General features: G+C 42.3%; 1 protein-coding gene across 4 annotated transcripts in view; it reads right to left on the bottom strand.

Moving 5' to 3' along the window:
• Positions 1-8,319, bottom strand: part of LOC146026245 (uncharacterized) — a 165,329-nt gene extending 157,010 nt beyond the window's left edge. For all 4 annotated transcript variants that reach the window (XM_083156724.1, XM_083156727.1, XM_083156726.1 and 1 more), the window contains exon 1: positions 7,799-8,319. Coding sequence is in view for 1 of the 4 variants with exons in the window: in XM_083156727.1 (XP_083012853.1) it covers positions 7,799-7,986 (188 nt within the window). In the remaining 3 variants the exon portion in view is untranslated. The remainder of the gene's footprint in view (positions 1-7,798) is intronic.
• Between the last annotated feature and the right edge of the window lie 5,230 nt (positions 8,320-13,549).

The raw sequence follows: 13,549 nt of genomic DNA, 5'->3' as shown, positions 1-13,549 counted from the left end.
AATCATACAACCCTAGGACAATACAGCACAATGCTGCACCTTACAGCACTGCATGATGCCATATTGATGGTTTTTAGGGACACTTAAAATAGTTTGTATTGCTTGGTGTTATCCATGATTAGGAGATCAACGGAAACGCAACATGATCTGGGACCAACATTATCAGTAAAGCACATAACTGCATAATGCCAAGTCGTAGGTGCCGCACGCCAAAGCATCACACATTACGCCGCTATACCAACGGAATTAGCAATGCTGATAATAGATTACACCCAAAATTAGAAACTATTTGCATATTAAATAATAGCTGATAACACGACCCAAACTGCCAGAGAGACAGCTTACAGTATTACACCATAATGCATGATGGCATACTTTTGGTTTTATGATCAAAATAAATCATACAACCCTTGGATATTGAGAAAAAATGAGCTGGACATAGGACTGAAACCACCAAGGAGGCATCTTAAAGAATAACACCATAATGCATGATGTCATACTTTTGGTTCCATGATCAAAAAAAAATCATACAACCCTTTGGATATTAAGCAAAACCTAGGTAGACATAGGACTGAAACCACTGAGGAGGCAGCAATAAAGAAGAACACCATAATGCATGATGTCATACTTTTCGCTCTATGATCAAAAAAAATCATACAACCCTTTAGATATTCTGAAAAACCGAGCTGGACATAGGACTGAAACCACCAAGGAGGCAGCTTAAAGCATAAAACCGTAATACATGATATCATACTTTTGGTTCCATGATCGAAATAAAATTATACAACCCTTTGGATATTCTGAAAAAACGAGCTGGACATAGGACTGAAACCACCAAGGAGGCAGCTTAAAGAATAGTACCATAATGCTTGATGTCATACTTTTTGTTCCATGATCACAAAAATCATACAACCCTTTGGATATTAAGCAAAACCTAGCTGGACAGAGGACTAAAACCACTGAGGAGGCAGCTTTAAAGAACAACACCATAATGCATGATGTCATACTTTTGGTTCCATGATCAAAAAAAATCATACAACCCTAGGACAATACAGCACAATGCTGCACCTTACAGCACTGCATGATGCCATATTGATGGTTTTTAGGGACACTTAAAATAGTTTGTATTGCTTGGTGTTATCCATGATTAGGAGATCAACGGAAACGCAACATGATCTGGGACCAACATTATCAGTAAAGCACATAACTGCATAATGCCAAGTCGTAGGTGCCGCACGCCAAAGCATCACACATTACGCCGCTATACCAACGGAATTAGCAATGCTGATAATAGATTACACCCAAAATTAGAAACTATTTGCATATTAAATAATAGCTGATAACACGACCCAAACTGCCAGAGAGACAGCTTACAGTATTACACCATAATGCATGATGGCATACTTTTGGTTTTATGATCAAAATAAATCATACAACCCTTGGATATTGAGAAAAAATGAGCTGGACATAGGACTGAAACCACCAAGGAGGCATCTTAAAGAATAACACCATAATGCATGATGTCATACTTTTGGTTCCATGATCACAAAAATCATACAACCCTTTGGATATTGAGCAAAACCTAGCTGGACATAGGACTGAAACCACCGAGGAGGCAGCTTTAAAGAACAACACCATAATGCATGATGTCATACTTTTGGTTCCATGATCAAAAAATCATACAACCCTTTGGATATTAAGAAAAACCGAGCTGGACATAGGACTGAAACCACCAAGGAGGCAGCTTAAAGCATAACACCATAATGCATGATGTCATACTTTTGGTTCCATGATCAAAATAATCATCCAACCCTAGGACAATACAGCACAATGCTGCACATTACGGCACTGCATGATGCCATATTGATGTTTTTTAGGGACACTTAAAAAAGTTTGTATTGCTGGGTGTTATCCATTAGGAGGATCAACGGAAACGCAACATGATCTGGGACCAACATCATCAGTAAAGCACATAACTACATAATGCCAAGTCGTAGGTGCCGTACGCCAAAGCATCACACATTACGCCGCCATACCAACGGAATTAGCGATGCTGATAATAGATTACACCCAAAATTAGAAACTATTTGCATATTAAATAATAGCTGATAACAGGACCCAAACTGCCAGAGAGACAGCTTACAGTATTACACCATAATGCATGATGGCATACTTTTGGTTTTATGATAAAAATAATCATACAACCCATGGATATTGAGAAAAACTGAGCTGGACATAGGACTGAAACCACCAAGGAGGCAGCTTAAAGAATAACATCATAATGCATGGTGTCACACTTTTTGTTCCATGATCAAAAAAATCATACAATCCTTTGGATATTAAGCAAAACCTAGCTGGACATAGGACTGAAACCACCAATGAGGCAGCTTAAAGCATAACACCATAACACGTCATACTTTTGATTCCATGATCAAAATAATCATACAACCCTTTGGTTTTAAGCAAAACCTAGCTCAAAATAGGACTAAAACCACCAAGGAGGCAGCTTAAAGCATAACACCATTACACATGTCATTCTTTTGGTTCCATGATCAAAATAATCATACAACCATTTGGATATTACGCAAAACCTAGCTGGACATAGGACTGAAACCACCAAGGAGGCAGCTTAAAGCATAACACCATAATGCATAAGGTCATACTTTTGAATTTATGATCAAAATAATCATACAACCCTTGGATATTAAAGAAAAACCTAGCTGGACATAGGACTGAAACCACTAGGACAATACAGCACAATGCTGCACCTTATAGCACTGCATGATGCCATACTGATGGTTTTTAGGGACACTTAAAATAGTTTGTATTGCTGGGTGTTATCCATTAGGAGATCAACGGAAACACAACAGGATCTGGGACCATCATCATCAGTAAAGCACAAAACTGCATAATGCCAAGTCGTAGGTGCCATACGCCAAAGCATCACACAGCACGCCACTATACCAACGGAACTAGCGATGCTGATAGAAGATTACACCCAAAATTAGAAACTATTTGCATATTAAAAAATAGCTCATAACAGGACCTAAACTGCCAGAGAGACAGCTTACAGTATTACACCATAATGCATGATATCATACTTTTGGTTCCATGATCAAAAAAAATCATACAACTCTTTGCATATTAAGCAAAACCTAGCTGGACATAGGACTGAAACCACCAAGGAGGCAGCTTTAAAGAACAACACCATAATGCATGATGTCATATTTTTGGTTCCATGATCAAAAAAAATCATACAACCCTTTGGATATTCTGAAAAACCGAGCTGGACATAGGACTGAAACCACCAAGGAAGCAGCTTAAAGAATAACACCATAATACATGATGACCTACTTTTGGTTCCATGATCAAAAAAAATCATACAACCTTTTGGATATAAAGCAAAACCTAGCTGGACATAGGACTGAAACCACCGAGGAGGCAGCTTTAAAAAACAACACCATAATGCATGATGTCATACTTTTGGTTCCTTGATTAAAAAAATCCTACCACCCTTTGGATATTCTGTAAAACCGAGCTGGATATAGGACTTAAACCACCAAGGAGGCAGCTTAAAGCATAACACCATAACACATCATACTTTTGATTCCATGATCAAAATAATCATACAACCCTTTGGATATTAAGCAAACCCGAGCTGGACATAGGACTGAAACCACTAGGACAATACAGCACAATGCTGCACCTTATAGCACTGCATGATGCCATATTGATGGTTTTTAGGGACACTTAAAATAGTTTGTATTGCTGGGTGTTATCCATTAGGAGATAAATGGAAACGCAACAGGATCTGGGACCATCATCATCAGTAAAGCACAAAACTGCATAATGCCAAGTCGTAGGTGCCATACGCCAAAGCATCACACAGCACGCCGCTATACCAACGGAACTAGCAATGCTGATAATAGATTACACCCAAAATTAGAAACTATTTGCAAATTAAATAATAGCTGATAACAGGACCCAAACTGCCATAAAGACAGCTTACAGTATTACACCATAATGCATAATGTCATACTTTTGGTTTTATGATCAAAATAATCATACAACCCTTGGATATTAATAAAAACCGAGCTGAACATAGGACAAACCACCAAGGAGGCAGCTTAAAGAATAACAACATAATGCATGATGTCATACTTTTGGTTCCATGATCAAAATAATCATACAACCCTTTGGATATTAAGCAAAACCTAGCTGGACATAGGAATGAAACCACCGAGGAGGCAGCTTTAAAAAACAACACCATAATGCATGATGTCATACTTTTGGTTCCATGAAAAAAAAAATCATACAACCCTTTGGATATTCTAAAAAACCGAGCTGGACATAGGGCTGAAACCACCAAGGAGGCAGCTTAAAGAATAACACCATAATGAATGATGTTATACTTTTGGTTCCATGATCAAAAAAATCATACAACCTTTTGGATATAAAGCAAAACCTAGCTGGACATAGGACTGAAACCACCGAGGAGGCAGCTTTAAAAAACAACACCATAATGCATGATGTCATACTTTTGGTTCCATGAAAAAAAAAATCATACAACCCTTTGGATATAAAGCAAAACCTAGCTGGACATAGGACTGAAACCACGAGGAGGCAGCTTTAAGCATAACACCATAATACATGATGACATACTTTTGGTTCCATGATCAAAAAAAATCATACAACCCTTTGGTTTTAAGCAAAACCTAGCTCAAAATAGGACTGAAACCACCAAGGAGGCAGCTTAAAGCATAACACCATAACACATGTCATACTTTTGGTTCCATGATCAAAATAATCATACAACCCTTTGGATATTAAGCAAAACCTAGCTGGACATAGGACTGAAACCACTAGGACAATACAGCACAATGCTGCACATTATAGCACTGCATGATGCCATATTGATGGTTTTTAGGGACACTTAAAATAGTTAGTATTACTGGGTGTTATCCATTAGGAGATCAACGGAAACGCAACAGGATCTGGGACCATCATCATCAGTAAAGCACAAAACTGCATAATGCCAAGTCGTAGGTGCCATACGCCAAAGCATCACACAGCACGCCGCTATACCAACGGAACTAGCGATGCTGATAATAGATTACACCCAAAATTAGAAACTATTTGCATATTAAATAATAGCTGATAACAGGACCCAAACTGCCAGAAAGACATCTTACAGTATTACACCATAATGCATAATGTCATTATTTTGGTTTTATGATCAAAATAATCATACAACCCTTGGATATTAAGAAAAACCGAGCTGAACATAGGACTGAAACCACCAAGGAGGCAGCTTAAAGAATAACACCATAATGCATGTTGTCATACTTTTGGTTCCATGATCAAAAAAAATCATACAACCCTTTGGATATTCTGAAAAACCGATCTGGACATAGGACTGGGACCAACATCATCAGTAAAGCACAAAACTGCATAATGCCAAGTCGTAGGTGACGTACGCCAAAGCATCACACAGTACGCCGCTATACCAAGGGAATAAGCGATACTGATAATAGATTACACAAAAAATTAGAAACTATTTGCATATTAAAAAATAGCTCATAACAGGACCCAAACTGCCAGAGAGACAGCTTACAGTATTACAACATAATGAATGATGTCATACTTTTGGTTCCATGATCAAAAAAATTCATACAACCCTTTGCATATTAAGCAAAACCTAGCTGGACATAGGACTGAAACCACCGAGGAGGCAGCTTTAAAGAACAACACCATAATGCATGATGTCATACTTTTGGTTCCATGATCAAAAAAAAAATCATACAACACTTTGGATATTCTGAAAAACCGAGCTGGACATAGGACTGAAACCACCAAGGAGGCAGCTTAAAGCATAACACCATAATACATGATGTCATACTTTTGGTTCCATGATCAAAAAAAAAATATACAAACCTTTGGATATTAAGCAAAACCCAGCTAGACATAGGACTGAAACCACCGAGGAGGCAGCAATAAAGAACAACACGATAATGCATGATGTCATACTTTTGGTTCCATGAACAAAAAAATCATACAACCCTTTGGATATTCTGAAAACCGAGCTGGACATAGGACTGAAACCACCAAGGAGGCAGCGTAAAGCATAACACCATAATAAATGATGACCTACTTTTGGTTCCATGATCAAAAAAGATCATACAACCCTTTGGATATAAAGCAAAACCTAGCTGGACATAGGACTGAAACCACCGAAGAGGCAGCTTAAAGAATAAAACCATAATGCATGATATCATACTTTTGGTTCCATGATCAAAAAAAAATTATACAACCCTTTGGATATTCTGAAAAAACGAGCTAGACATAGGACTGAAACCACCAAGGAGGCAGCTTAAAGCATAACACCATAATACATGATGTCATACTTTTGATTCCATGATCAAAATAATCATACAACCCTTTGGTTTTAAGCAAAACCTAGCTCGAAATAGGACTGAAACCACCAAGGAGGCAGCTTAAAGAATAACACCATAATACAAGATGTCATACTTTTGGTTCCAGGATAAAAAAAAATCATACAACCCTTTCGATATCAAGAAAAACCGAGATGAACATAGGACTGAAACCACCAAGGAGGCAGCTTAAAGCATAACACCATAATGCATGATGTCATACTTTTGGTTCCATGATCAAAATAATCATACAACCCTAGGACAATACAGCACAATGCTGCACCTTACGGCACTGCATGATGCCATATTGATGGTTTTTAGGGACACTTAAAATAGTTTCTATTGCTGGGTGTTATCCTTTAGGAAATCAACGGAAACGCAACATGATCTGGGACCAACATCATCAGTAAAGCACATAACTGCATAATGCCAAGTCGTAGGTGCCGTACGCCAAAGCATCACACATTACGCCGCCATACCAACGGAATTAGCGATGCTGATAATAGATTACACCCAAAATTAGAAACTATTTGCATATTAAATAATAGCTGATAATAGGACCCAAACTGCCAGAGAGACAGCTTACAGTATTACACCATAATACATGATGGCATACTTTTGGTTTTATGATCAAAATAATCATACAACCCTTTGGATATTAAGCAAAACCGAGCTGGACATAGGACTGAAACCACCAAGGAGGCAGCTTAAAGAATAACACCATAATGCATGATGTCATACTTTTGGTTCCATGATCAAAATAATCATACAACCCTTTGGATATTAAGCAAAACCTAGCTGGACATATGACTGAAACCACTAGGACAATACAGCACAATGCTGCACCTTACAGCACTGCATGATGCCATATTGATGGTTTTAGGGACACTGAAAATAGTTTGTATTGCTGGGTGTTATCCATTAGGAGATCAACGGAAAACGCAACAGGATCTGGGACCATCATCATCAGTAAAGCACAAAACTGCATAATGCCAAGTCGTAGGTGCCGTACGCCAAAGCATCACACAGTATGCCGCTATACCAACGGAATTAGCGATACTGATAATAGATTACACCCAAAATTAGAAACTATTTGCATATTAAATAATAGCTGATAACAGGACCCAAACTGCCAGAGAGACAGCTTACAGTATTACACCATAATGCATGATGGCATACTTTTGGTTCCATGTTCAAAAAAATCATACAACACTAACTGGACATAGGACTGAAATCACTAGGACAATACAGCACCTTACGGCACTGCATGATGCCATATTGATGGTTTTTAGGGACACTTAAAATAGTTTGTATTGCTGGGTGTAATATACATCCATATTTACACATACACACACACTATGCCATACCTTGTGCACTGGTTCCTTTCTTCTTGGACGAGCAAGAAGTAAGCTTCCATCTTCTTTTCCCAATACTTGTGCAGCTTCTGTGCACTCTGTATCTTCCGATTGATGGATCTTCTGCAGTAACGCAACCTTTTCTTGCAGCTCTCTTTGGTGCGCTTGAAAATCCCCTTGCACTGTGTGTGCAATTTCATCCCACGTCGTGTTCTGGAATCTTGATTGAGAATTTCTTGCCTGTGAACCAAATAAATGTGCAGAGTGATGAATTAACTGGTTAATGAGTGTGTCGGTTTCTTCATCTGTGAAGTTTGGTCCCCTGTTGCAGGGGTCTTCTCCGGAGTCAGCTTCGTGGTCTGTCTGTGATGGCTGTTGGACATCTTCAGTCTGTCTCTGCGCTGATTCTTCTTCCTGTGAAGAGAGAAAACCTACTTCTTTCTTCTTGGGACATTGGTGAACCCAAAGCTTCAATCTATCTCGATGCTGATCGTTCTTCCTCTGAGGGTCTCCTTCTTTCTTCCTGGGACATTTCTAAAAGAAAAGTAAATAGAGAAATCAAATATGTTATACAATCAAAAAGATTAATGAAGATCTACTATTTTACTATAAGTGATCATTTGTACTTGTGACAGTTTTAATATACAAATCCAGTTTACAAGTAATATCTCACTAATATGCTATGCCATATATAATATATATATATATATATATATATATATACATACATATAAGCACACAGCCTAGTACAGACACTACTACACCATGTAATGTATAAAAAGTGAAATTTTGTGCTAGTGTGACAGTGCCCCTGGAACAGTGTGGTGCAAGATGGCGTACCTTAATCTGGAGCTGGTGACGGCGGCGGCTTCTGGATTCTTCACGGCTTCTGCTGGAGAACCTGTGGCAGGGAACGGCACAACCCAAGGGACCCACAGAAGACAACGCTAAACATTTAGCAGCAACTGAAATTTATTTAAAGAATACGTAGTGCAATCCTGCTGCTCTTTCCTCACATAACTGCGTAAACATCACACTTACAATAACGACTGTATGAATGGGTGAATGAATGAATATCTCTGCAACACTAACTAGTAACCAATGACCACCTCAGTCCGTTTCAAGGGTCAGACTGTACTGGTCATGAGCATTCCTACCTACGGTACCGTAACACTAAACACTGGTGCAATAAATGACAGTTCTACATAAATGACAGTCAGCAAAAATATAATAAAGACAAGGGTAAAGAGATTTACTTCAAAGACTGTTATTTCAAAACAAGATGACTTTACCGGGGTAATAAAGAATGTCCACAAGATGGCGCCGGGCACCTCATATATGCATATTACACGATAGTCCCAGATAGAGTACAAGGTCCCACGAAGGCAAATCCTCACTCTGAATTAGGCCCTAACAGTGTGCACACTTATCTACATAGACCCACAACAGGGTAACTCACAAAACAATCCTCATGAAAGAGGGGCAGGCAGATTCCCGTTTCCTGGGGTAACCTCCTGTACTCAGGTAACAACAGGCTTTGGAAGCACTATGCAAAATAGGGAGCTTTCACCAAGGGAGTCTCTCAAGGGGCCTCCTTCTCTCCAGGTGCTGGGTTAGGGGTGTCCCTGGGACTGGGCCTCAGCTGGGTTCTACGCAGGCTGGCACATGGGTGGGTCAGCCAAGGGGGACTGGGTACCTGTGATTACTGCTGCTGATGCTGGCTCCAGCCAGTAACGATTGCTTCCTCTAAGCAGCTGTCTCTAGCATCCAGGGTCTGTGGGGTCACTGCTCTGCTTTGATGCTCTCTCTCTTGGTCTCTCCTGGCTGCTGCACTTCACGCTGCCCAGCTCTGGCTACTGGACACACACTACACAGTGTCTCCTCTCTGGCAGCATGTGAGTCTCTTTCCTCTCATGCTGCTGCAGACTTCTCCCTCTCATCAGTTTCAGTTTCAGTTCCTCCTCATGCTCCCTCAGCCAGCTAATCAGGGGGGTGTCAGGTTCTCTGCACGTGGATGTGAGCTGGGTCTGTTAACCCCTCACATCCCTGCAGTGTCTATGAAGCTGCAGTCTTTCCTAACAGCAGCATTGGCTGCAATTAAATCCTTGTGGCACAGGCACACCTCTGGGGTGGACTGCCACATACCTTCCTGCTGGAAATTTGCCTGTCCGCAGGCAACTTACCCGGACCAATAACTACTTGACAAAGTCCTGTCAATAAACATCCTAACGGCAAAAATAAAAAAAATTGCAAACACTTACATAATAATACAAATGTCAAATTACTCCCTATCACCTGATATCTAGCGTGGGCTCCCCGTGCCAACCATCCCTCCGCCACAGGACCTCCATCCCTCTGCGGTCCAGCTTCTCCAAGGCTGTCAATGGATGGCGCCCACTCTCACGATGTACGCATCTTTAGGCATGTCTCACCTCTCGATCTTGCCTCTTCGACCTCTGTATCGCCTGCTGGATTCTGAGGGCGAATTCCTCTCCTGAGATGGTCGTATATTCACCACTTGTTACCGGCTTCCCACCGATGAAACAGATCTTGGCCTTGTCTTCTCTCTCTGGTGCTTCTACTTTGGCCTTGGATTCAGGCAGTGGCACCACTGGTTCTGCTTCTGACGGCTCCACTGTCTGTGTCACAGCCATGTGAACCTCAATCTCTGGGCTTCTCTGCTGGTCTACCATTCCGACATTTCTCGGCCTTAGATTCGCCACCCGGTAATCGGCATCGTCCATCCTGGGCACATACTCCCGCGTCGGCTCCGGAAGTTGAAGCCTGGTCACTTTTTGCCAGTTCTGATGGACTGCCTCACTCCGCACGACCGGTTTCTTGCTTGACCTTGTGATGTCAGGTTCTGGTGGGCGGGGCATCTGTCCTGGTCGAGGAGGGTTGGCATTAAATCGGTCACTCTCGCCATTTACTTCCCTTAGTTCAGCTCTACCTCCGCTGTATTGGTGGTAAGGTGGAGGCTCTTTACGGTGTGGGTAGTGCCAATGCTGTTCTGGGGCGTGTCTGTTGCGCAGCACCGGTGTTCCATTCGGCCCTGTCACTTTTGCGGCCTTGGTGCCTTTCTTCCCGCTTGTTAATTCGAATTCGACGGCTTCACCATCGCTCAGGCTCCGAAAGCAATTCTGGGGGTCTTCATTCTGTATTGCGGTGTAATGGACATAGACGCTCCGCCCAGTATCCGCACGTCTAATGTATCCATATCCGCGTGGCACATCAAACCACAGGACACGACCTGTGATCCTTCTTGGGCCGGTTCGCGGCCTATTGGTCATCTGAGTTACACCGGATGCTCTTGACGCGTTCTGGAACACTGCCGGTGGACTACTTCTCCCGTGCCTTCTCACAGTGTGTAGTCGTTCTGACCTCCATTGGGGATTCTGTTGCCGTCTATGCCTTCTGCCACCTTCACGTTGCTGTCTTTCCTTTTCATCCTCCGCCCATTCCTGACGCATCTGGCGGATCATCCTGGTCATTTCGTTCATCGCTCCGATTATGGCCCCAATCGAGTTCTGATTGGCTTGGGCTGGTGGAGTGGCGGTTCTTCGCATCTCCTGCGGTTCTGTGTACTGCGATCGCCACATCTTGCCGTTCACAGGGGTCTTTTGCAATCCTGTTCGTAGACGCCAAGTGTGACAGTGCCCCTGGAACAGTGTGGTGCAAGATGGCGTACCTTAATCTGGAGCTGGTGACGGCGGCGGCTTCTGGATTCTTCACGGCTTCTGCTGGAGAACCTGTGGCAGGGAACGGCACAACCCAAGGGACCCACAGAAGACAACGCTAAACATTTAGCAGCAACTGAAATTTATTTAAAGAATACGTAGTGCAATCCTGCTGCTCTTTCCTCACATAACTGCGTAAACATCACACTTACAATAACGACTGTATGAATGGGTGAATGAATGAATATCTCTGCAACACTAACTAGTAACCAATGACCACCTCAGTCCGTTTCAAGGGTCAGACTGTACTGGTCATGAGCATTCCTACCTACGGTACCGTAACACTAAACACTGGTGCAATAAATGACAGTTCTACATAAATGACAGTCAGCAAAAATATAATAAAGACAAGGGTAAAGAGATTTACTTCAAAGACTGTTATTTCAAAACAAGATGACTTTACCGGGGTAATAAAGAATGTCCACAAGATGGCGCCGGGCACCTCATATATGCATATTACACGATAGTCCCAGATAGAGTACAAGGTCCCACGAAGGCAAATCCTCACTCTGAATTAGGCCCTAACAGTGTGCACACTTATCTACATAGACCCACAACAGGGTAACTCACAAAACAATCCTCATGAAAGAGGGGCAGGCAGATTCCCGTTTCCTGGGGTAACCTCCTGTACTCAGGTAACAACAGGCTTTGGAAGCACTATGCAAAATAGGGAGCTTTCACCAAGGGAGTCTCTCAAGGGGCCTCCTTCTCTCCAGGTGCTGGGTTAGGGGTGTCCCTGGGACTGGGCCTCAGCTGGGTTCTACGCAGGCTGGCACATGGGTGGGTCAGCCAAGGGGGACTGGGTACCTGTGATTACTGCTGCTGATGCTGGCTCCAGCCAGTAACGATTGCTTCCTCTAAGCAGCTGTCCCTTCTCCTCCTGCAGCTGTCTCTAGCATCCAGGGTCTGTGGGGTCACTGCTCTGCTTTGATGCTCTCTCTCTTGGTCTCTCCTGGCTGCTGCACTTCACGCTGCCCAGCTCTGGCTACTGGACACACACTACACAGTGTCTCCTCTCTGGCAGCATGTGAGTCTCTTTCCTCTCATGCTGCTGCAGACTTCTCCCTCTCATCAGTTTCAGTTTCAGTTCCTCCTCATGCTCCCTCAGCCAGCTAATCAGGGGGGTGTCAGGTTCTCTGCACGTGGATGTGAGCTGGGTCTGTTAACCCCTCACATCCCTGCAGTGTCTATGAAGCTGCAGTCTTTCCTAACAGCAGCATTGGCTGCAATTAAATCCTTGTGGCACAGGCACACCTCTGGGGTGGACTGCCACACTATTGTCTTTCTATAAAAATCCAGATTAGAAGCGATGATAGTGATCTTTTACATACAAGCATATTGAATACTGACCGAATCAACTGTGAAAATGTAAATTTAAATGAATTACTGTTAATTGTTATTTAATAAAAAAACACAATTTTCGCTGTACGCTCATTTATGTTCCAGCATATTTCCGCAATTACTGCAGAAATGTACACCAATCATAGTACACATATTATTTGCCCCCAAAGTGTTTGTTCCCAGATTGTAACACATCACTAGCACTGATGTAGCAGCACAGAGTATTACAGCATAACTCTGGAAAGACTGGAGCAATTGACACAAAGCATGGTACGCATCGATTACAATCTGAACAAATACTGTAGGGGAAAAACCCGGGGCACTCCTAGGGGTGGGGCAGCAGCACAGACTATATCAGGACATTCATGATATGTCAGTGATGCATAGTTGCTTACCCTCCTGCATTCTGCAGGAGACTCCCTTAAATAGCAGCAATCTCCCTCCCTGCCTCATTAGTCTACCAATCTGCATCATGTCACCTAGCCCACAGAACACAGTTTTTTGGGGGGAAAAATGGAATAGAAGTTAGATACAGATTCATCAGCACCATTTCCCAGCACTTTACCAAGTATAGTATCTCTTACTCCAGCTGCGGACACTTGTGAGGGGATGTGTCTTTGTATCAAATCCCCTTGCATGGTTGCAAGGGGATGTGGAGGCGATTCAGCAGGGCAGGCCCTCAAAG

Source organism: Crinia signifera, chromosome 8 (assembly GCF_055691185.1).
Source record: "Crinia signifera chromosome 8, ASM5569118v1, whole genome shotgun sequence".
Lineage (NCBI taxonomy): Eukaryota > Metazoa > Chordata > Amphibia > Anura > Myobatrachidae > Crinia > Crinia signifera.
This window is presented reverse-complemented; position numbering and strand designations above follow the sequence as displayed.